The sequence below is a fragment of the Accipiter gentilis genome, chromosome 34, assembly GCF_929443795.1.
Source record: "Accipiter gentilis chromosome 34, bAccGen1.1, whole genome shotgun sequence".
Lineage (NCBI taxonomy): Eukaryota > Metazoa > Chordata > Aves > Accipitriformes > Accipitridae > Astur > Astur gentilis.
In genome coordinates, this window is record NC_064913.1 from 3,123,661 (window position 1) to 3,148,000 (window position 24,340).

The window sequence follows — 24,340 nt, forward strand, 5'->3', positions numbered from 1 at the left end:
TAGCCTAAGTCACCACTCAATAAGAGATACTTCACAGTCCTGCTGTAGCCCCTAAATGTGCATGGATGTGTGACAGCCCAACATTTGGCCACAACATGCTGCATGATGAGCTAAGGGAGCAGTTGAGAGAAACAAAACACCCTCCATGAACGCAGGTACGACGACTAGAGTCGGCTCCAATAGCTACCAAAGTCAAAAGAAATCTCCACAAAAGCACACATTCCATCAACTCACTAGTTCTGTCAGTTCTAGTAACTTAGAGTCTTTTATAGATAGATAGGTAGACGAGAACATATTGATTGGTAATATTTATATGACTAATTATATTTATGTATATAAATTTATATAAACTACAAATATAAGAGATCAATATTTATCACTTCTACCATGCGATGTGTGATAAAGATAGACTGTTTCTCAAGAGAAGGGAAAGCACGCAAAACTGAGATGGCAAGTAGGAAGTTAACAGTGAATTCCTGGAATTTATTTTCATAACTATAGCTCTCAAATACTGTTAACGTAATTGCCATTTATTCATGATCTTATTACACAGTGGTTAACAGAGACTTGGGAAATACATAAACTGTGTGTAAATTGCCTTTAATAAAAGCAATTAGACAGTTGAATGAATATTGTTCATTACCACCTGTGAGTACAGGGACATCTGGTGGACGATATTGTTATTTTTCTAGGTATTTTCGCTAGACATTTTCCTCTAAAACTCCACAGAGGACAAATTCAATTCATTCAGTGGCCTACACTTAAGAAACACTGGACATTTTTATATTGCTAAGTGACCTTTGACATGTACACCTTATAATAAACTAATCTTAAATGAGTATTTACTTCAGCTGAGATAACTTTTTATTGTCTTTGAGCAGACATTTAGTTCTTTTAGTCACCACTCATGTGGCAAACATGAACCTTTTCAAAGTGAAAATATATTTTTTTCTATAATACTTCATCAAAAATGGCAAAATTTAATCTTGGACTTCAAAGTATATCTTCGTCCCGAGTATAAATGGGATTTTCAGAAATCACTTATACCATCATTTAATTCCAGATCTGTAAGTACATGGGTGTACATGCTTCACAATAGTCCCCACAGCACCTGGAATCCAGAAGTCCATGGAGCACTGCAAAAGCAAGGCAACCCTATACCAACAGCAGGAATATTCTCTAGTTGGTTTTTCCTAGCTTAACGCAAGCAAATAAGCAAACAGGTTTAGAAATACAGTGAACCACAGCAGTTATTTGCCATGAATAAAATAATCAAAAAAACCAACCCAGGCCAAAACATCTAACTAAAATCAGAGTTGAGAACACCTGCTGTACTGTCACAATATATGGTGAGAAGATGTACATTACAGTTCAAGAAAATGTCTGCATATCCACAAGGTTGTCAGAGATCTGGTAACAGAAGGGCCCTGGGCAAAAAAGAAGCATGTACAGCAGAGGGGAAGACTGTCAAGGGAACCAAAGAGAAGTGTCGGCTAAGAAATATGTAAAAATGGAGAGGAAAAGGAGATCAGTAAAATGGTTTGAGGCTACAAGATTAAAGGAAGGAGCAGAAGACAAAGGGGAAAAGAAAGACAAAGGTGAAGGTGACTAAAACCAAAGGCAAGCCAAGGCCCTGGTAGTAGGCCTGGGATAAGGGGTAGCACTGAAGAGATGCAAAAAGGAGGGTAGAACAGTAGAATATGAGAAGAATGAGAAGGCGTGAGAAGAAGGGATGTGTGCCCAGGCAGAAGTGTGCAGGAGGGCAGTGCGGGACTCCAGGGAGGGAAGCAGACCTTCACTTCCAGCAGCTATATGGGGGCATGATCAAGGAAGATGAATGTGCTATTTAAAGTATTCTTCCAAGTTCGAGTTTATTATGAAAGATTTTGGGTAAGATTAGATATTTTCCCTATCATAGCCTGAAAACCAAACACATGTTAAAAAAAAAAAAAAAGACAAGCCAAGGGTTGGATGAGGAAAGGATTAAAGGATTTATACAACTTGCACACAGCAGAGTCAGGGAGGGAGCAGATGAAAGACCAGAATCATCGGGGACTGTTTGAAAGGATGGTAAGACAAATGTCTTAAGTACGCACTACAGACAAGGTATTTCCAGCAAACTTATTACAGGAATGAAAGACAGAGATAAAAAAGGGTAGAGAAAACTGCACGATAAGCACCAAATGGTTAGCCAAAACGGAAAAGGATGAAAAAAAAGGAAGGATGTATGAAAACTGCACCAATCTGAATCAATGCTTTTGAATACGTTACATGCCTGATTAAATGGAGAGAAATACAAATTTTATACTGGGCAACATAAAACATATCAAGCAGTTAGGACTCTTATTCTCATAAGTTTCACATCAATTCACATCGGTAGTATTAGATTGTAAGTCCCAGTAGAAAATACAATTCAGGAAAGAATGAACAATGCCGAAGTAATGTAGTGTAAGTTTGGCTGAAATGATTGTCTAGTTGACATTATGATTTTAACTAAATGACTCCCAATTATACATGGAGAATTTTTAAAAGGCTTCCATGGGTAATAAGCGATCTTTCCAAACAGAGAATAATGGAGTGTGCTAGACTCACCACACTAAAGTTTTATTCATTCCTTTCTGTTTATGTAACCTGTCTGGTACTGCCTCTGAATATCAACTTCTGCCTTCCCACTTTACCAGATAAAGCACATGGGCTGCATGTGGTCTTACCTCCCTGTACAGAAATACTTGTCTGCATTTTTAGTTCATAGTGTTTACTTCAACTGTTTTCTCTAGCAAGGATGCAGAAAGTCCCTGCTACCTAGGTTGTATGAGGAACTCAGTATAACCTTATCAGGATAATCTGTGTTGAGACTCGTGCCGACACGCTGCCTCCTGATTTTGTACAGGCTGTTAGCAAAGGAACAGCTAAGAATAGCTTCTTTCTCCAGCTCCCGTCCCCAGAATTTCTTCTCAAAATTGCAGGTCTTATACTGCTGAGAAATAATACATTGCTGATAAACTCACTAGGGGCCAAGCTGCTGAAGACCTGAAGAAGATCAATTTACTTCAGAATAAGCAAGAGATCTGTGGTTAGAGCTTTATACTGGCTGTGGGAGATGTCAGCTCAAGTCCCTGACCTGTGTATGCTTCAGAATAGGAGCACTGCAAAGCAATTATTGCTTTGTCCTCCGTATGCCACATGATTAATTGAATGACTAGACTTCCAGACAAATCTTTTTCTGCCAACACCACTGATTCCACTCAGTCCAAATAATTAAACAAAAATTGATCTGGAAAGAAGAGCAAAGCATTTCAGTGTCTAAAAGAGACTTGGCCTTCTGGAACTCCCATATATCAAAGGCAAGACCGGTCTCAAGTGCACTGACAACACCCCCTGCATGAGCCTGTCTCAGGTCTATCCTAAAATGTAAACAAAGACACCAAATAACCAGACTTGGATGATTTAAATAATTTCCTCTTCGTGACTCTTGGCTCCTACCAGGATGTGGCAAAAGAGGCGCTGGAACCTGAGTGTCCATTGTAGCTCTATGCCATTGTAGCTCTGGGATCTTGGCCATTTTGTGATGCATGACTCTTATTTCCTCCTTACCTCCCAATTACAGGGTCTAAATAGTTCCATTTGTTGCCCAGCTGGCAACAAAGCACCATGCAGCCGCCTGCTCACTCCTCCTCCCTGCTGGGGTGGGGAGGAGAAATTATAATGAAAGGCTCATGGGTAGAGATAAGGACAAGGACATCACTCACCAATTATGGCCATGGGCAAAACACACTCGACTTGGGGGAAAAAAAAAATAAATTTAATTTGTTAACAATCAAATCAGAGTAGGATAATGAGAAATAAAACCAAATCTTAAAAAAAAGCTTCCCCCACCCTTCCCAGGCTCAATTTCACTCCTGATTTCTCTCCCTCTCCCCCCCCAGCAGCACAGGGGGACGGGGAATGAGGGTTGGGGTCAGTTCCTCACCCCTTGTCTCTGCCGCTCCTTCCTCCTCAGGGGGAGGACTCCTCACTCGTCCACTGCTCCAGCGTGGGGTCCCTCCCGCAGGAGACAGACCTTCACGACCTGCTCCAGCGTGGGTCCCTTCTATGGGCTGCAGTCCTTCAGGCACAGCCTGCTCCAGCGTGGGTCTCCCACAGGGTCCCAAGTGCTGCCAGCAAACCTGTTCCAGCGTGGGCTCCTCTCTCCACAGATCCACAGGTCCTGCCAGGAGCCTGCTCCAGCGTGGGCTTCCCCTGGGGTCCCAGCCTCCTTCAGGCATCCCCCTGCTCCGGCGTGGGCTCCTCCCTGGGCTGCAGGTGGAGATCTGCTCCACCATGGACCTCCCTGGGCTGCAGGGGGACAGCCTGCCTCACCGTGGTCTTCATCCCCACGGGCTGCAGGGGAATCTCTGCTCCGGCGCCTGGAGCATCTCCTCCCCTCCTTCTGCACTGACCTGGGGGTCTGCAGGGCTGGGGCTCTCACACTTCAGTCCCCCGACTCACCGCAGGTTCCCCTTCATAAATCCGTTCTCCCAGGGGTGTTTTACCGCCGTCCCTGAGGGGCTCGGCCTGGGCCAGCGGCGGGTCCGGCTGGAGCCGGGGGAGCTTCCAGCAGCTTCTGACAGGAGCCGGCCCTGCGGACCCCTCCCCTGCTACTAAAACCTTGCCATGCAAACTCAAAACACCATTTTATCCTAGTTAATTTTTTTTTTTACCTCAGAAATTTACATCAAGCCTCAAAATTCTTTAAAAAGGAACTTTCTTTTCAGGATACCTCTGCCTTGAGTTTTTGACTCAAAAGACTTCATTTCGGTGGTTCTTGATCAGCCTCCTGTACAGCTCAATTGCTACAAGGAATGAGTGATCCACTCCATAACTAATAAGCTGCTAGAGAGCTAGTTGGCAGCTGATGTGATAGCAAAGCGAAGGTACTTTTGTAATGCATCAGCCTCAAAGTAATTTTGAAAGAAGGCCACAATTAGAGACAAGGGAAAGAAAAATAAAGCCAAAGATAGAGGCAGTCAGTCAGCCTCCAGGCAGAATAAGATTTAAGAAAGCAAAGATGTAGCTTATATGTTAAAGTAGACAAGCCAAGAAAATAAATTACTATGTATTGGAGCCAAAGATTATAGTCAATGCCTTTCTATTACAAGTGAAGAAACTACGATAGTAGTAACATGGCCAAGAGAGCAAAGATCAATAGCAGCAGAGCAATGGATAGAGAGGGTTATAACAACATTAAGACAAAGAAAAGCTAGCAGCCTTTGCCAAACTTAGACAGCTGTGTTTGGCAAAGGCTGGGATCCCTGGGACTGGCAACGCACAAGACATTAATGAGGCCACAGTGATTGAACAGTCCTTTCAAGCAGCAGACAGGCATTTCTGAAGGATTTGATTTCTGCAGTGATTGATCAAAAGAGATGAATATGCAGCATGCCAAAAGCACTGGATTCTTCAAAGTCTCTTACCTTTAATGAAAAGAATTTATAGGGCTGTGCTCATAACAGATCAGGACTGGTCAACTGGCAGCCCATGAGTCAAAGAGGGCACGCAAGGAAATTTTGGCTAGCCCCTAGGAAAGCCTACAGCTGTAAGCCAAGCCAGTTTGACGGTCCGCTGAAAGATAATGGTAGAAAGCAAAAGTGAATTTGATGTGGGCCAAGAGAAAGCATTGCCAACCATTGAATGCACCTGGCTGGCCAGCCAAACAAACTGGTAGCATTCAGGAGAAGAAAGATCAACTACATGAGGAGGAGAGAAAGGGTGTTTGACTGTAGGTAGGGCAGTTTGGAGCATCTGAGTCTGGCCTAGAAATACATTCTCTGGCCTAGAAATATAGTCACTGCTCAGCTGCCCTCGGATTTCAGTTTAATGGCACATGAATGTGGAGAGACCAAAGCTGCCCTTAAGCAGTGGTAGCTCAGACTCAGGAGGATACCGTAACTCAGCGCTGATACCGATGCTCTTCATGTTCTGCAACACATTCCCTGGCATTGGGACTCCAAGGGACTTTTTGATTAGAGACGGCCAGCTCTGTGCAGTGATGCTAGACCTTGGCTAGCAAACCCTGATAGATATGAGCTAACTCTGTGCCCAGTACCCCTACATCATGATCTTACTATGTTATATCATTATATTGTTACACTATCGGGGGTTTTTTCATTATCTACAACATCCCTTAGTCCCTCACTTTGAATAATGGAGAATTAATTATAAAAACATCCTACTCTTACCACCTGTACAGAAATAAATTTGATCCTTGAAAATAAGCTGCCTGTCTCTACTTTTTTTAGCATATTATCACCACCACAAAGATGTGCTATTCATACTGAATAATATTAGTCAGACCGAATCTTTTATATTTTTAGAACCAATATTGGAAATCCAGTTATTTGTTAAAAAATTTCCTGAAGTATTTTATTAAAACAACCCTGATCATTTTGGCATAGACGTGTCCCTCTTTGGCAGAGTAAGCTTGTAGCTTAAGTCTCACATTAATTTCAGCATGTATGTTGTGCTCTCATTTTGTAAGAGTGATGCAAAATGTTTGTTTTGGCCATCTTCTTCATGAGATTAGATTCCAGGAGGGAAACTGTTAAAGGTGATAAAAAGATATTTTAAATTAGTATGTTTAAATACAAGAAAAGTGAAAAGGAAAAAGCAAAAAAGGTATTTTCTGCAGTGTTCCTTTTTCTCTGCTGGCATGAAGGACTGTGCATAGAATGAACTGCCTAACACAAGTCTTCCAAATCTCTTCCTTTGAAAGAGGAAACAAGCTCACTCACAGTTACTGTAAGAATAGCTATCTTACTTTTGTTACTGTACCATGCAGCCATTTGAAGCATTTGGAATTATTTGAGCAAGACAATATTTAATTCTATAAACACAATAGTATCCCATCATGCTCGCTGAGCAAGTTAAAGTAGAACACTAATAACTTCCATTGACCAGAGGAAGACAGTAATTAAAATAGAAAAAAAATGACTAAAGTAGCACTGCTCTGCAAGTATTTTTAATGTATCAGGCCCTCAGCCTTCTAAAATTAATTAATGCTTTAATGAAAGTTGTCTGTTATCTGACTAACAAATCTAGTTTTTCTAATATCCAGCTACCCTGGCTTTCAATTAAGACTCAAAGAGCCAGGAACTGATGAGAAGGGACATCATATATGATTTATGGATGTCCTACTTTTGTGTATGGCACATTTATTACTCTACTTAATGCATCCATATGGTTTTCTAATTCATTCATTACTGAAAGCCTCACATTACAGTTATTTCATTAAAGGTTATATCCATTTTCAGGCAGATTCTTAGGAAGCATATTTAAAAATTAAAGCTACAATCAAATTTTTGATTTAGTGTATGGATTTCAAATTATCTAGGTAATTATTGTCCTATTACCTATTTCTAGAGGGGTCAGTTGCTGGGGGTTTTTTTCATACTTTTCTTCATCAACATTCAGTAGCTTTCTTGCTATTCCATTATCTGGGTGGTCTTTTAAATTTGCATTTTATGTTCCCTTGTTCTCCCAACTCCAGTCAATAGTCTCTTGTTCCAACCACAGAAGTATGTATACAGCATGCCAGAGAGGTGTTCCTACAGCTAATTATCACCTTCCCTCCTCCCACCCCAGCCATCCTCTAACAGAGTATTTCTATGAGGGTCAATCTAGAAACACTCAAAACTAAGTTTATGTCACAGTAGGCAATGGACGAAGGGGAGAGGTCTTTAACTAGTGCAGCTATAGTTTAAACAGAAAAAAGTGGAAGAAAGGAAGTGAGTATTTTTAATATTCAAGTTAATTTCTATTGCCTGTATACACTTTTACTGTGGCTAATTAGGCAGAGCCACAGCACTCTGCAGCACCGTTCCAGAGAAGGCCTCTGAGAGAGATTTTGGTGACAACGTCTGCTTCATGCTTATTTTTCATCATCACCTTAAGACAAGGAATATAGTTTCTATACTGGTTTAGTTTTACTTTGCCTGAAGAATGCAAAGGCTCTAGGAGTGCAATATTTAAGGTCATTTTTCCACTAACCTAAAACATTTGTGTTTAATGATCTGTCAGCTCAGAAGACTGCACTACTATAGAACTACATGGTACAGTACTTGAAACTAAACTGTTATAATGTGAAATAATTTTTATTACATAAAATTGAAATATCGTATCTATTTGTAAAGGTAAGCCTCCAGAGCTGTGTTCTTAATTAGACAATACCTTATGTGTTGCACAGAGAAAGCATATCAGCAGCTCTCAGTGTTGCCAGAACACCACAGGACTGTAACAGAAGTGATCCTTATTTCTTTCAGTGCCTTTTCAAAAAGGAAACAAGATTACTAGTACAATTAGTACCAGCAAAAAAGATGACCTCTTATTCTAAAAACACCAACAGGAAAATGGGCAAAAAATCAAATTGAATTCAATCAATGACATTGTGTAAATCAAGCAAAATTTACTTTAGCATACTGTAAATGTAAAAATCTTGATTTATACTGTCATTGATTTCTATGCTACAGTGTATTACACAATGAGCATTCCCAAGGAGAATGCATATCCTCAGCCAAATCTGTACAAAGTAGGCATTCCACTATTATTCTCCAACAGTTAATAAAGGCTGAAATGTAAATCTGTTTCAATTCATGTTTAAATAAACATAGATATAGCAGTCAACCACTCTCCTGCACTATTCAATGCTATTATATCAGCACTCTTGATATATACCCCCAACACTTTTCATACCACATACTCAATTCAAAGCACTATATCCACTAAAAGTATTTTCCACCAGTTTATTGTGGTGCAGAGCCAAATAAGAATTAGCGCCATTACAAATTGTCAGTCAGAACTGACCTTCAAAGGAAGGACAGCAGAACATTACTTAAATGCTTTTAACAACAACAACAAAAGACAGACAAAGACTTTGCACCTCTCTGCTTACCTCCCTGGGTTATCTCCCTTTCCACGAACCATTTCGATGCTGAAGTGACTGAAAACACATCATTCAGTTGACAGCTATGCGATCACTTTCAAACTCCAATATTCTCCCAGCCTGTGCATTTCATTTCAGAATTCAGTATTTATTTTTTGCAAAAGAGATGCCAAAGTGCAGTAATACCTGATCTATGAAGCATTTTAAAAAGTCTGTTCAAAAGATCCTCTTCTGCTCCCTAATAATGTTTGTCTGATTCAAAATATCACTGTGTTTTAAAAATATCATGTTAATGTAGTGATGATATAAAAAAAAAATTATTTTTCTTTTTCAAAAGCAGTTTTTATAAGGCTTAATATTTAAGGGGTTACATACAAGAACACATTGTGAACCATCTATTGAGGAACTTTATAGAAGCTGTCACTTTTCCTAACAATGATGTCAGAAGTGAAGAACCAAAAGGATTATTCCAGAGGCTGAACTGCCAGGTCCAACAAAACATTGACTGATAAAGAAACACATGCTGTCTTGCTGTCTTTTTATCTGAGTGCCCTTTATCTGCCTTTTAAATGTTACTGTAGGGGACTTGGGTTTTCACAAAGATAGCTCTCTGAGGGTGCTAAAAAAATAAAAAAAAAAAAAAAAAAAAAAGAAGAAAAAGGGCTTCTTCAGTCTTTATTCCTGACTGTTATCAACACAACACATAGATTTATTGTGATTTGTTTATTGGTGGGTCTCATGACCCCAGTAGGGCCATTTTGTTCATTTATGATTTTGGACATCAAGCGTGTGTGATTCCAGTGATGGCACCTGGAACTCTGCGTGCCAGGAAACTTTTCCTTTTCCTTAGTCAAATTCAGGCAGTAACAGGTTTCAGCTCACTTGTAAAAGGAAAACAGAACATTGATAGCGGTGTAGCAATCTCCTGAACACCTGCTGAAATACAAGCCCGTCAGTACTGTTCAGGGTAATGGAGTCAGTGCAGTTCCAGCTGGTAAGGAGTGCAAGGCTACCGCCAAAGCCGACTGCTGAAACACCCAAAGTGCAGTTTGGGCATTGTCATAAAGCCGAACAAAGGGCAGGGATAGAAAACCCACTGTTGTTTAAATCTCTGGGTCTTTTCTCCTGGAATTCGGTACAGCATGGCACAGAAATGGTAGAGAAGTCTACTTCAATCACAGGAATAAATAGGGCCACGTAAGTAATAAGGAGGCAGCAGGGGGCTTGTTTGTTTGTTTGTGGGTCTTTTCCCTGTTTTGGAGACCAAATCAAAACACATACAAGAAATTTGTACTGGATCAGCCCAAGATCAGCACTTCTCTGAATTTTCAGCTGGCTGAAACGATGTGGTTTGGGTCAAAGAAATCATTTCATCTGTATGAGATAAGTGGTACTCTGTACCCTTTAGCTCAGTGACTAGATCATGTGAAATAAGAACGACTCAGGTTCAGTTTTCTCCTCTACCCCCTTTAGAGCAAGGCTTTGAGCCAGGAATCCTACATTTGGGCATACAGCCTTTCTCTCACATTTCAGTTCCCCTGCACCTCTGAGATATCTTGAAAATGCTTAAGCAGAAGTGAAGATCTTTGATTTGGCTGCAACTGTGGCTGAATTCAATCCTATATCATGGAAAATCTCTGTTTTGCGAAAAAATAAAAAAAATAATTAAAAATTATCAATTAATAAAGGTTTTCCTGGAGGACAAAACCCAACAACTTGAAGAATGGAAAAACATCGGCAGATTCCATTCTGCTACGCACAGGTATCTACTTTATAGCTGGGACTGGCAAGGAATATAGGAACGTACAGCTGAAAGAAGTATGGAACAGCCGACACTTACCTTCTTACAGATGAACTGCACAATGCTAACTGTCAATGAAACTTTAGGCTTTAGCTTAAAAACATATAACATGCCTGCTCCTGAAATCCAGTTTTCATTTAAACTGTGCAGCTTATGAAGAAAACTAAATTACTTCAAGAAACATCTTCCCTTCACTAAAAAATGCAGGAAAAGGAAAACTTTGTGACCAAAGAGGATCTAGGCAATTTGTGAAAGATGTGACTAGCTTTTGTGCAAGTTTAGCATCCCACTGAATGTTACAGAAAATAACCCCAAAGTTGCTAGCAGTAAGCTAATCAATTAAAGCACTGGGCTACTGAATATCCCACTAACATTCTTTCAACATTTTGCAAGTCAGATGACAAAAAAGTGCCTTAAGGAGGTTTTAGTGCATGTTACAACCTAATGCAATCTTTCCTGTTTTCCACAAAGACTGACAGCAAACACAGTACTATGATAATGGTTCAGCATGCAATTATCCCTGCTGAAGTGCACAGAAGGAAGCAGAAAGCAAATGAGGCCAACTAATGCAGACTCTCTAGATTTCTTTGTGCAAACAAAATCTAGAATGACAGAGCTGTAGGCTACTGGGTCTATTGGCAAGGCTTACTGCAGATGTTATGTCTAGTATAATTACTTAAGAAAGGACTAAGATAATGGTGAGCATCAATCTCTTATTAGAAGGTGGACTTGAGTCTAGAAGCCAAATACTGTGAAGACCTGATGTCCAGGGTCATGATGTAAAGTGAAAAGGGACACAACAGTGATTATAACAATCACACGGAGGGTACTGACTGATATTGCCCACTGTTGTAATGTGTGACTAACATTTAGAGCTTGTTAGCAATTCAGCACTGTAATTATAATAAGGTCTTAAAACTTCACTGTCTATGAACATGACACTTGTCCTCTGTTGTTCCAAGCACAAGACAAACACATGACCTGGAAATGGAGAGGGACACAGTTGATACCTTACTGGATTTTGAGATCTTACTCCTCAGAAGGCTCCTTTGAGAAGTCACTGCAGAGACATGATTTATGCCTCCTCTGCCTGGCCCAGTGCCAGTCCCTCTCTTAGGCCAGCAATAACAGATGTTAAGTGACAAAAAGTGACATCTGACTTTTTGTTACGTTTCATAGACAGTTAGCTTGGCTGTTTGCCCCAGCACTGGTTGACCTGCCACTTTATGGACTACTTGTTCTCCTCACTCATAACATATTTTTTGCCTTATGCTCACGCCATTTTGTAGCTTAATATACTTTCAAAAGTATTTTGACCACCTCTTCACAAGGCCTACAGAGGGAGTGAGCTTCGGCAGCTTTTACTGAACAGGAGGAGTAGGATACAGAGAGCCCTCCGAGTCATAGCACCAAGCTGCGTGTGGTCTTTCTGTGCCGCGGAAGGTAAATGGCCTTTGGATTCGGAACCTGACAGACTCAAGGCTGAGACCCCAGGTTCGTGCTGTATTCAAAAAGCAGCTCCTTAGTCACTTCTATTATTACAACATAGTGTAACTACATCTAGCTATAGATAGAACTACATATACATACATCTACTTCTATCCCAGTGAGAATTAGGACTTTACTGTACAGGCTGTAATAGGAAGATAAAATTAGCATTTTGAATAACTTCCAAACTAACTGTAACGTAACGTATCACGCAACACATGATGGAAGGCAAACGGTGCATGAGCAACAACAAACCACTTGCTTCAGAAACCCTGCCTGTTCTGTTGCAAGAACATCCCCAGCCTGATCTATTCCTCTCCCCTCCTCTCCCTTCCAAATGAAGAATGACTTTTGGTCTGTTGCCTAAAAGCAATCCTAAATTTCTGGTCTAATAGATCACTCTCAGCCATCAAAGTTTTTCACAGACTTCTATGCATTTTTATCAGACTGAGACAGAAACATTTATATAGAACTTTACAGATTGTTCACCACAGCTTTACTGGGCCAGTTAACTGGGTGGATGCTGTGCCAGCAGACGCTGCCACAGTATTTGAAAGACAGAAAAGTTCCTAACAAAGAGAACTGAAAAAAAGGAAGAGACTTTATCTTATATCAAGGCAAGGTATTCAACATCAGGGAAAAGACTAGTAAGAGATTATGGGAAAACAGTCAGTCAGTGGAGTGGACAGCTGGGGAAAGTTGGAACAGGTTACTAGTGAAAAAACACAAGAACATCTTCTCGGGATTCTCAGAAGGCCATTTACCTTCTGGTACACAGAAAGATCACACGCAGCTTCGTGCTGTGACTCAGAAGGCTCTCTGTACCCTACTCCTCTAATTCAGTAGAACTCTGACTTGAAAAAGAGGGCATCTTATATTACCAAAATACCAGTGAGAAAAAACATGCATTTTTCATTTAAAGAAAAGTAAAAAGCAAATTCCACAGACATTGTTCCATTTCTATGAAGAGAAAACTATATTAAATGTCTACAAAAAAGGTACCTATAGGGAAAACGGTTTTTTTGACTGATAATGATTGGAAGGATTGGATGCCCCCACCTTTTTATCAAGCTCTCCTCATGCAGTTCTTCTTACGGCACTCTAACAAAGCCAGTCAGTAGAGACAATTTCATCGTTCACAAGAAAGTGTGTTTTGTAGTCTGGTTCCCTTTGGCTGATCTTTAAAAGGAAAAAAGCAAGTCTTGCACCAAAAGTAAGTCTTGAGTGGATACATGAAGGAGGAGAGAGTAGGACATCGTGTGTGATACTAGAGGAACTCAGAGATGACATTCCATGCGGAAGCCTTAGCTTCACAGAAAGTACAAAGAATTAGAAAAATAGACATTTCCAGCTGAAAAAAAAGTGGTAGGAATAATGAAATAAAATACAGGAACATATAAGGTAGATGAGTTCTGGGCCATGACACTGGTAATTAAACCTCATGCATCAGGAAACGGGGAACTGATGGAGGAATAAACTTATACGTGTTAGGCCATGTCAGTAACCAAGAAAAAGATGCATCTTTAAGTATGTAATATGAGCAAAGTTAGGCAAGAGGATGTAGCGGTATTTGTGGGATGAATTTGACATAAGTGTAAAAGCAGTTCTGCTGCGGTTTCACAGCCTCATGGTTTTCAGCTACCCAAAGCCACCCAGAAGCAGCCCACCTACTTGAACTGTGCCTAGATTTGGAAAGGTTTTCCACATTATTTCAATATAAAATATGTTGTTTAAGATGGGATCAGCTCCAGATTAAGATGGCACTAAATGTACATGTCTGTGTGCATGTATGAATATATATAAATATGTAGGTAGTCAGTGCGCAGTCGGTGCTTAAGAACCCGCTATCATCAGTAGAAATCTTGCCACCACAGCCATTTGGGATTAGGGAGAGACTCAGCTCACCCTGAAGCAGACACCAAGGCTACGTTCTACTAGCAGATTAAATGCATCTCGTACCGCTCTCAGGCAGTGAGAAAACTGATGTGGAAATAGCCCGTGTCAGTCCTAATCTCCAAAACAGGATGATCACATCGAGTCTGACTATTGGATATGGTCCCTCACCTGTACTGACTCCCTACTAATACAGAAATTGTTTAGAAAAGTGCTAGATAGCTTAATAGACTACCAATAGGCTAGATTTCCACTGCCTATACTGAAGCCTGAATACCTAGTTCACATGTGGATATTTACTTACAGATACATACATTTCTGTGCTTTACTCTTCCGCTGAATCCCCTCTCAAAGCAGTAGCACCTGAAGCTCTTGCTTGTGCTCTTCAGTGTGCTTGAAGGTAGATGGTTCAAACACTGGTGACAAAATAAACGTAATGGTATGGCAGAGCTATAGCTCTGAGGTGTTCAGCCTTACACAAAATGCCACGGTAAAGGCGAAGAGAAGCTCTGTATGGCTGGCCGTGAACCTTATGTCCTACTGACATTAGCTGAGAGAAACTCTAATTAAATCAACTCAGTTCAGTAACACTCATGTAAACCAAACAAAACTGAAGAGATGCACTGAATTTTAGGTTACTGCACAGTGCGGTGACCTTTCTAAGCAACAGAAAGACACAGATTTTCACATTTATACAAGAAGGTATATAGTAATAGCGAGGTGTGAAAGGGAAAGTCTTGATATATTGAGCAAGTTTATTACCTTTACATTTCTGAAACACTTCACGGGCTACAAGTGAAAAAAGCATCTGAGGAGCTTGGTCCAATCTTAGTACAACACACTTCTGTGCCTGAGAGATCCTCTGGACAGACCAAACTATATCAGGTTACAAGGGATGATGGTTTAGCACCTCCTGAGGTGATACTTTAGACCTAGTCTGAGCTGTAACCTTTATTACAAGTCCTTCTGCTTCTCTCTCAAGTTCAGCCCTAACTATATATGTGAATATATGTTTGGGTTTTTTAACAAGTGTGTTAGACAGGAACAGTTTTAATCATAAGTGGTTATCCACTATTTCTACTTTCCATGTACTGCCTTGAGCCTGGTGGTGCTCAGATTCAGTATTGGAAAGACTTGGAATAAACACAAATAAACATTTGGAGAACTTGTTCATTTCACTACTAACTCTCTAATATGTTCAATGAATGTATAGTTTCTGCGATCCAAAATAAACCCATACAAATAGGAAACTCTCAAGTATTACAAAAAACTATGTAATTCCATATGTTAACCAAGCAATTTTCAAATAAGTTGGTCTCACGTCATTTAGCCAGACAACTAAACAGAACATATGGGTAAGCACTAAGGCAGTTACAGAACACTCAGAATGCTTCTAAGAGCTCTGGATTGTCCTTGCTTCCCTCAGCAAACAACGTGCATTGAACACACACACACACACACACACAAAAAAAAAAAAACAAACCCCAATGGGAACTTAATACTAGGTAACATGATGGAAAGCGTTTACTTACATAAAACTCACCCCCAGAAAATAAATCCCTGCTCTTCCTCCCTTAGGCGAACAAGCACTATAATTCCCCCCGTGTTCAGTAAAATTACGTCTTAACATGCATTCTTTATTGATAGTCACAAAACATCACTTTTTGACACAATACGTGCAGAATTCTTGGCTTCAGAGCACTCTGCTGTGCATTGGCAACATTTTCCTTGTCAGATGGTCTAGTTCTTAGCACAAAATGTAACCTTATAACAGTTCTACATTAGGCATCCATTCACCCTACCTTTCCACCTCGATCATGGAGAAAATGGACCTCAAGTCACTGAAATTAGATTGAATTCAGTTTCCTCCCCTCTGCAGAGCCGCAACACCGTTGATTTATTTTAAAAAATAAGCCCCGTCGCTGGCTTTCATACTAAATCACAATGTGCGCTAGTCATGTAACTGGATTACAGGAAGCATTAACACTAGCAATTGCCCTTTCAAGTTGAGCAACCAACAACATCGCTAAAGGCTGGAACAAAAAGGGTCAGCCAGGGCAAAACAACAAATGTTGCCGCTTGCCCTATACGATAAAAATCAAAGAGGAGCAACAAGCAGTAAGTGCTAGTTGGAAACAAAGAGGGAGCGATATTACGTGCATTCAAAACAGAACAGACTCCCTTCGCAATGACATTAACGTTACAATCTACTTCAGGTGACATTCACGAGGGAGAAACAAAACGTTGAAGTGCAGAGACCTGGAAGGAGCGGGGCTGTGCTTGGATTATGGCAACCACCCTGCTGTGGGACAGCTGCCCTTTGGAGGAAGACACCTTCAACATTTCTTAGGGTGGGATTAGTCCAATGAGCTGTCTGACTCTCAGCGCTTTGGCTTGAAAACATACGCTTCCCCAAAGGCTTCTTCTGAAAGGATGATATTAAAAACAAACCAAAAACACTGCCCTTCAACACATCCAGAGATAGCTGAAGATCCCAAGCAACAAACAGCTTTCATGTCATGATTAGCTCATGCTGTTATGCCCCCCCTTAAAGCACATATGGTTCTCAGCCAGAACAGAAGGCTTCAGAGCAGCAGCTCCATCCTAGAAATGCAGCAGCAAAGCTTCAGACCGAGGTCACTTAATGAGAACTTAATGTAGATTTAATAGATCTTTTTTTATCTGATTGCCAATTGAAAATCTGCCTCATTTAGCTTTTAATGCAGGCACAGAGCCAGTCAGCTAAAATCAGGGTAGCCCCAGAATATTTTGCAGTATTCTTCCATTGCAAGTTGAGGAATGCTGGGCTCCAAAAGCGTGCAAAGCTCTACTAAAATAACATGCCATAGGTAACAGTGTCATTTAATGAAAAAAACGAGGGGCCATGCTTATTCTGATTTCCTTGCACTAGCAGAAAGGTTTCACCTTCACAGGAGGTGAAACAATGCTTGCTATGGAAAAAAGGGAGCAGGTACCTTTACTATGGGGTTGGCCCTGCTGGCTTAGGCTAGCTCGGGGCATAGGCGTATCCAGCTTGCTTGGCATCTCCTCCTCCTGATAATACCGTTCGGTATTGGGACTCTGTACAGCTGGCATGTCCCCAGCGAATCAAGGCTGTCAGTACCTTATTTTGCTCTAATATGGACACTTACATACAACTGAATCTAGTCCACTGACTATGCTAGCCATCTAATCTCAAATTAGGAGGTCTTGTTCATGTAGGATGCAACAAGTCCAGGGTACAATTTTTTGAGCCTAGTTCCCCAATAGTATTTTTTAACTGTTAAAACTTTAATGTTAGACTAATAAAATTACAACCTTTTTTCCCCCTAATTACTCTTTTCTGTGTCACTAGCCTTTATTGCATTTGGTGCACTCACGAGGGCAGATCTCTGGAGGTACAAACAGTACAAGGAATTCATATGCGATTCTGAAACACTTTGTGTGCTAATGTGCCCTCGTGTTGCATGTTCTATTCTCTTCCTTGTTTGTAAAGGCCATTCTCTTTTAATCTAGCACCTTCTGTACAGAGTAATTTACAGAATTAGGCAAATAGCTGCTGACTGTAATTAGTCACATTGTTTCACTTTAATCTTTATTAGTTCACTCTAATGAGTACATGAGCCATTATGAATGGTTGTTCTTCCCTCCAGGAAGGAGAAGGATGAGCCCAACGCTCTTCTCCATAATCAGGCAGGGTTACCTGTGCACCAGGGTGAGGCAAAGCAGTGTCTGTGCAGAACATACACAGACTGTGCTGTGCTTTCCACAGAGGACAGCTCTGCTGACAATATGCCGCTCCCCAGGCATGAAGGGTGAGGATGCAGCAGGGTGGCATCAGTATACGGCTCCACTGACATGCCCTCCACTGCAGGAGGGAACACTGCCATCACTTCTTTGAGAATGGGAAAGATCACACACACAGTTAACTGAGCGAGGAGGGTCCCAGCCCGTGTGTCCCAGAAGGGGCGCATATGGTTTACACCAACAAAAACATACTTCTTATTCTTTGCGAGAAAAAGGCTTGTTTTCAAACAGCTATGTAAGCATAATGGTGGATTTACTCGAGAAACAGAAGTGAACAAAACCTTTGCGTCAGCCTTCTAAAATCTCCTTACCTCTGTAGAATTGTTCCCTGAAGTACATTTTCTTGTGCCCTGTGTAGAATAAGTTTAAAAACCATCCAGCAAAAGCAGTGCAAACATCAATCAAGACAAGAGGATTAACAGCATTTGAGGCAAAGGTAAGTTCTTTACCTACAGAGAGGCTATATTCTGCACCGGTTCATCAGAGTGCTTGCTGATCATGCTGAGTCTATATGAATGCAAATTCCACTGAAGTGAAGAGATTCAAGATGTGTGGTCATTACTTAGATTTACACGATCAGCCAGGCAGTGGAATATGAACTTTGGATACCCTACCTTACGATCTCTCTATATTTATCTACAGGCATCTTTATTCACAAAAAACCTCCAGAACCCAGAAAAAGGCACTTACCACAACAATCACATTCGTTGCAGGAATGGGGAGATTTTCCACTTCCAAATCTTGACCAGTCATAGCTAACAGATTGAGGGATGGGTCGTAGGCAGGTCTGGGGAAGGTTGATTTAACAATTATTGCAGGGTGCAACTTGCTTATTTTGGAGTGGGAAGAAGAATGGAAATTTTGTTTGGAATTCTTATAACTGTCTGTATCCAGACTTTTCTCCACACTCTGCACATGGTGATAAATAAACACAGGTTTTCCACTCTTTCGCTGATGAATTGCCAAAAAGTGGTCATTGTCTCCAGAAAAGCAGCCTGTAGAAAGAGAAGAATAAGTTTAGAATGTCTCTCTTCGATATTCTGTAGACGGCACCGGAAATCTGATGAGATCTTTAGGTTCTGCAAGATTTGGAAAGAATATTTGTGGAATACAAGAACTCCCTTAAAATTCCACAATGCAATTTATACAGCAATAGCCTAACAACACTACAGAGAGTTTACTAAGTAGGTGAAATGTATCACATTCTTAAACTCCTTTTTACAGGGCTTTAAAAAATATTATTTATACTTTCAGCCAGGGTTACATTTCCAAAATGATGTGCAAGAACAGAGCACGAGCTAAGCCAAGTCCAACTTTTGTATCGGTATCAACTCCAATAGGAAAACATATGCAGTCCACTTTCTGATGTACTTAATCACCCAGTAATACCAAACACGAGAATTGCTGTGATCATCTTTTACATATGGGGACTGGAGGAGAAAAGGCCAAGAACCAGACCAAAAAATCAGACTTAAACATGTAAGAAAGAGAAGAAAGGTAAAGTTCAGATGCCTGAGTCCATAATCATAATTCTGCATTCCTTGTTCAGCTGCTTAAATCGGGATGCCTTATAGTCCCTTATGCCAACTCTTGTTATGACCCAACCTTCACTCAAGCATTGCCTGGCCAGCCAACAGAGCACCTGGCTCTCTGCAGAGGAGATACAGGTGTGTGGATTTAGCCAGACCTTGCATACCTTGGTGCTGGGCACAAAGATCTCTTTTATGTTACATGGTTTTAATAAACTATGTCTCAGTGAAAAATAAGTTTTCTTTGATAGTCAAAATACTTCCTAATGATGCCTTTATAAAAGGAACCAGAACTAAAGTTTTATTTGATTTTCTTTTTTTAAACGGATGAAATGTGGTGAATCTTTAGTGCCTTTATGAAGAACAGAACAGCTACAACAGCCCAGTTCAGCTCTCAGCCTGGAAGACAGGCTGTCCCTCTGAGCAGAAAAATAGGCAAGGGTCAGCTCCTTCATAGATAAAAAGTAACTGAAGCTGCATTAGTCACCTCCTGGAAGAGCACTCTAAGAAACCCACTATGGTACAAAAGAGACTTTGTGTTCTAAGAGAAGTGAACCCGGAGAGCTCGCTCTGATCAGCTTGGAATTGCCTCTTCAGAAACTGTTGGAGTTAATGGCAATGTTGTATTTGTGTGCTGATTTTTAGTTTAAAAAAAAATATAAAATCAATGTTATTGTAATTCTCGTAATGAACTGTGAAGAACAGCTCAGAACCAACACGTTTGAATTCAGGTCGAACAAGAAATAATTTTGTTCTATTCAGACTGATTTTTGCCTCTAATTTTTTTGCTCCTGTAAGCAAATCAAAATAATCAGTCATTTGCACAGCGCTACCCAGTGCCCTTAGGACATTTCAGTGTAGGTAATTACATTCTGTTGACCTAATTTCCTCATGAAATTTCGGTTAGGAAAATCAAGGACAATACCTTATCTGTGCTACAGTATTGCTACGCATCATCGGGAAATGCTGCCAAAAGCGAGTCCATGTCAGTAGGTGGTGAAGCAATTCGTAACATACGTGAGCAGAAAATCAGTAGGAAGAAGACAGAACACAGAATCCTGCATTTTGCAGTACACTTAGAGATCCCCATATTACAAAGTACGATGCTAAACCTAAGGCTACTCTTTTAAGTGGTAAAAACAAACACTGACATCTTCCTGCGTGACCACTGAGGTCACACGAGTACCGCTCTTGTCACGTTTTTCTTGGGAAGATGACTGAGAGCAGGGAGTGGGGGAAAAAGAGAAACTGCAGAGTATAGTCTTAGAAATGGCTGAATTTTACAGCTTAAGTTTGCTGGGATCTCATTAAGCTTCGGGGGGACTGGCTTCATTGATAAAATCCTAAGGGCTGGTCTTACCTCGCAATATAGAGAGTTGTGTGAATGGCAAAATAAAAACAAAGAAACATCAGCACTTCTCATAGTCACCTACTTCTCACAGTCACCTCTTTGCTAGATTCATGTCTGCGTCTCCTTCACAGACAACCAGTATTCCAAAACGGGTCATAGATAATATACAGGAATGTAACTACACACACATTTGGTGCCTGTGGTTCCTCTTTGCTTCCTTCACTCCTACTCCTTTGTTTCTGAGGGAATCAAAACCACTGTGGTTCTCCTGGAATTGTTTACATTGCATTTCCTACCCACTTTAATATTCCAAATTCCCCTTTTATTTCATTTATTTTTACTGAAAGAAGGAGAAAAAAATAATACAATTAAGTACTAGGCCAAATTCTTCACTGAATAATACCAAGGTAAATCCCAAGTATGACTTCAGAGTTAATCCTGACTGAATCCAGAGTAACACTGAAAAATTTGAACAGTTGTCTAATTTTTGATAGAACAATAGTTAAAGGAACTCCCCTAAAAGCTTGCCTGCTCATGAATCTCAGTACTTTTTAACAGCAGTATCACCATTTCCCACTAAATCCCAGCAGGCTCGCTTCCATTAGAATGCTAAAACTATAAATGTAACACAGGTCCTTGCAGCAGATTTGATACATGGTCCATGGCAGCAGATTTTCTAGTTGGACAACAAAACATATTTTGGTAATGGCCCATCCTGTAGAAATGAGAAATTAACAAGTCTAATTACACAACATACTCTTTGCACTCACACAAATCTATTTTTACCAGCTGACAGCGCAGAAGTTCAAACATGTTCCAAGAAAATTACAAGGCTGAATTTGGTTTTCCGAGAAGTCCACATAGCCCCAGTAGCTTAAGTAGGTTACATGCGTTCACAGTGCCCCATGTGAAAAACTTCATTGATCTTACTAGACTTTGGCTCCCAGACTGCTATAGGTGCCTCAGGTGACCCTAACAAGTGGGCCACCCTTGATACTACAGGGCAACCTAAAGCTTCCCCTTAATCTGACGAAGCAGGAAAATATTCCTTCTTGACCCCCAGGACTTCAGCTCTGAACACAACCACTATGCACCAGTAAGACATTCGGAAAAGTAAGTCATTAGAAACACCAGCACCTCTGCTACACATCACCTTTAAATATTGCCAGCCTCCAACCCTTAAGAGAGACAAGACTGGGTTTCCCATATCAAGTCCTGTACCTATACAGAAAAAGCAAATGCTCCTTTGTGGCCACCAGGGAAACCATCAGAAGCTATCAAGAACTGAAGTATGAGAGCAAAAAATTTTGATTTTGGTGCCTTTTAAGCTTCAGGTAGCCCAACATACACAGAAATTCAGAAAATGGGGCTTAGGACAAGGCTAAAAAAAAAGAATTCCTAGAGGTATCTCTTCCATAAACTCAGCAAACTTAATCCTAAAGTGAGTTTTGATATTCTGCTCACACTACCCTGTTTGAACTCTACTTCAGAATGTAGAGTTATTCATGACTGACTTGTAATATTCAGCCAGTGCCAATATCACCCTTTAACTAAAATAATTTTATTCCTTCTCCTAAAATTCCCTCCCCTCAAGTGTATTACAAAGAATTATAGTTTATTCTGCCGTGGCATTGAGGAGAACAGACTAAATGTTCAGATTGTGATTCCATGCTGCATCTTCCAATCTAAAGGATGCTGAGTCTTCACCTATTTCTCAGCTAAGTATAGCTATTTGTATGTCAGTGGAAAATGTTACTTCATTGTTTGTTCCAAAATGAACAATAATCAATGATTACTTTCAAACTCACATCAGAACTTCTCTTAGCAGCAGTTTTGCATCTACCTTTGCTCCTGGAAGACACCCTACCCTTCCTTCATGGAGACCATCATCTCATGTAATAACCATTCCTATTCCCTTTAGTAAGAGATGCTGCGCTCTGACTTCATATTGGCATGATTTGTTGACTCTGTCTTCCAGTTCTTCTGCCTGTACAATGTAGTGATTGGTCACCGCTCTTTTTCTTGGACTTCGGCTCCTGATGAATATTGCTACTTCTTCCTCTGTTCTTTACCTACTGGCTGACATTTTCTTCTTCCTCGCAACTCCTCACATGCTGCTGCTTCTTTTCCTTAGATTTTTTTTTTTTTTTATCAAGAAAGCCTGTCTTGATCTTGCTTTCATGTTCCTCCATGGTAACCCGCCTCTTTAATTTAGCTTCTCCTGTACAAGAGTATTGTCCTTCCTCAAAATTTCAGATTATCTTTAGTTGAATTTCCAGTCCCTGGAGTTTTGCTTCTAGAACCTCTACCAGCGGAAATACTCCACCTATTAAAGTGTAACAAGAAGCTCCAGGGTGATGTAGAATGCATAGTTTCACATCTGAACATCTTCACTTCTTGTACTAATTTCAGGTTTTCCACCATTGCCACCACTTGCCATCTTTGTCTTCATCATCCTTCTTGAAAGGAAAATTGGAAAAATCCCTATGAAACTCCCTGTTCTGCTAGTTCCAACTGTTCTGCTTGCTATGTTCATCTGAACTGTGTTAACCATATTTTCTTAGTTGTCTGCAGAAACACACAAGATAAAACAATTTCTGTCCTGAATTAAAAAAAAATAATAAAATCCAATCTACAGAAGAATGATGGAGAATGGGTCAGTAGAAGTCCATGTGAAATATCCATATGATCCCAGTACATGGGAAGCAGCAAAATTTTCTCATTATAACAGATGGGTAAATCACAAGAATGCTAGATAGCACACGCTGCTGAGCCTGTCTTGCACTACAAATTTGTATTATATATGCAGAAATGAAAGCCTATAATAAATAGTGAATCTGATGTGAAAGATGTTGTGGGCACTGACTTCCCAGCTGGCCTCTGCTCAACAGAGAAATCCCAAGATTTCTCTAGACTGTCTTGACTCCCTGAATAGTCTCAGACAGTTGACATTTTATTTTAAAGCAACCTGCCAGAAAATTGTTAGACTCCCAATTCCCAAATACCTTAACTTTCGCTAAAATAGACAGATAAAAAACTTCAAGATAGTCAAGATCCATTACAGTAACACAGTAGCACGGTTTTCTCTTTTCAAAACATAAAAATATCACAGCTTTACAGATTTTTTTTATCTCGCATCCTCTAGAGCCAGAAACCAGAACTTTATTTGACTGGAAAAGGAGAGTCCCAGTGGGACATATCATTCTTTTCTAAACCTGATAGGGCCAAGATAATGGTGCCTAAAGTCTTGACGTGTGCCTAGCAAAACAATTTGAGGTCATTGTCTTAAGTCTTATTATTTTGTTTAATCTGAACAAATTAGATTCATACTAAGGTATGTTCCTGAACATTCCCATTTTCTGTAATGAGTGGTATACTGTATATTTAATACTTGTAAGTAGTGCAGTCACCCCAAATCCATCAACAGAACTGCTGTGCTATACCTGGTAAGTAAAATGCACATGTGAATACAGACACATAGCGCCTATGTTTCAAAACTCACAATTAATACTATAACCAGCACTATAATAACACTGAAGTCTCTTTATAGTTAC

The 24,340-nt window shown here is 40.3% G+C and overlaps 1 protein-coding gene across 1 annotated transcript in view; it reads right to left on the minus strand.

Moving 5' to 3' along the window:
* PTPRR (protein tyrosine phosphatase receptor type R) overlaps positions 1-24,340 on the minus strand; it is a 155,398-nt gene that overhangs the window by 121,955 nt on the left and 9,103 nt on the right. The window contains exon 2 of the mRNA XM_049792027.1: positions 18,597-18,901. Within this exon, the coding sequence (XP_049647984.1) occupies positions 18,597-18,901 (305 nt within the window). The remainder of the gene's footprint in view (positions 1-18,596; positions 18,902-24,340) is intronic.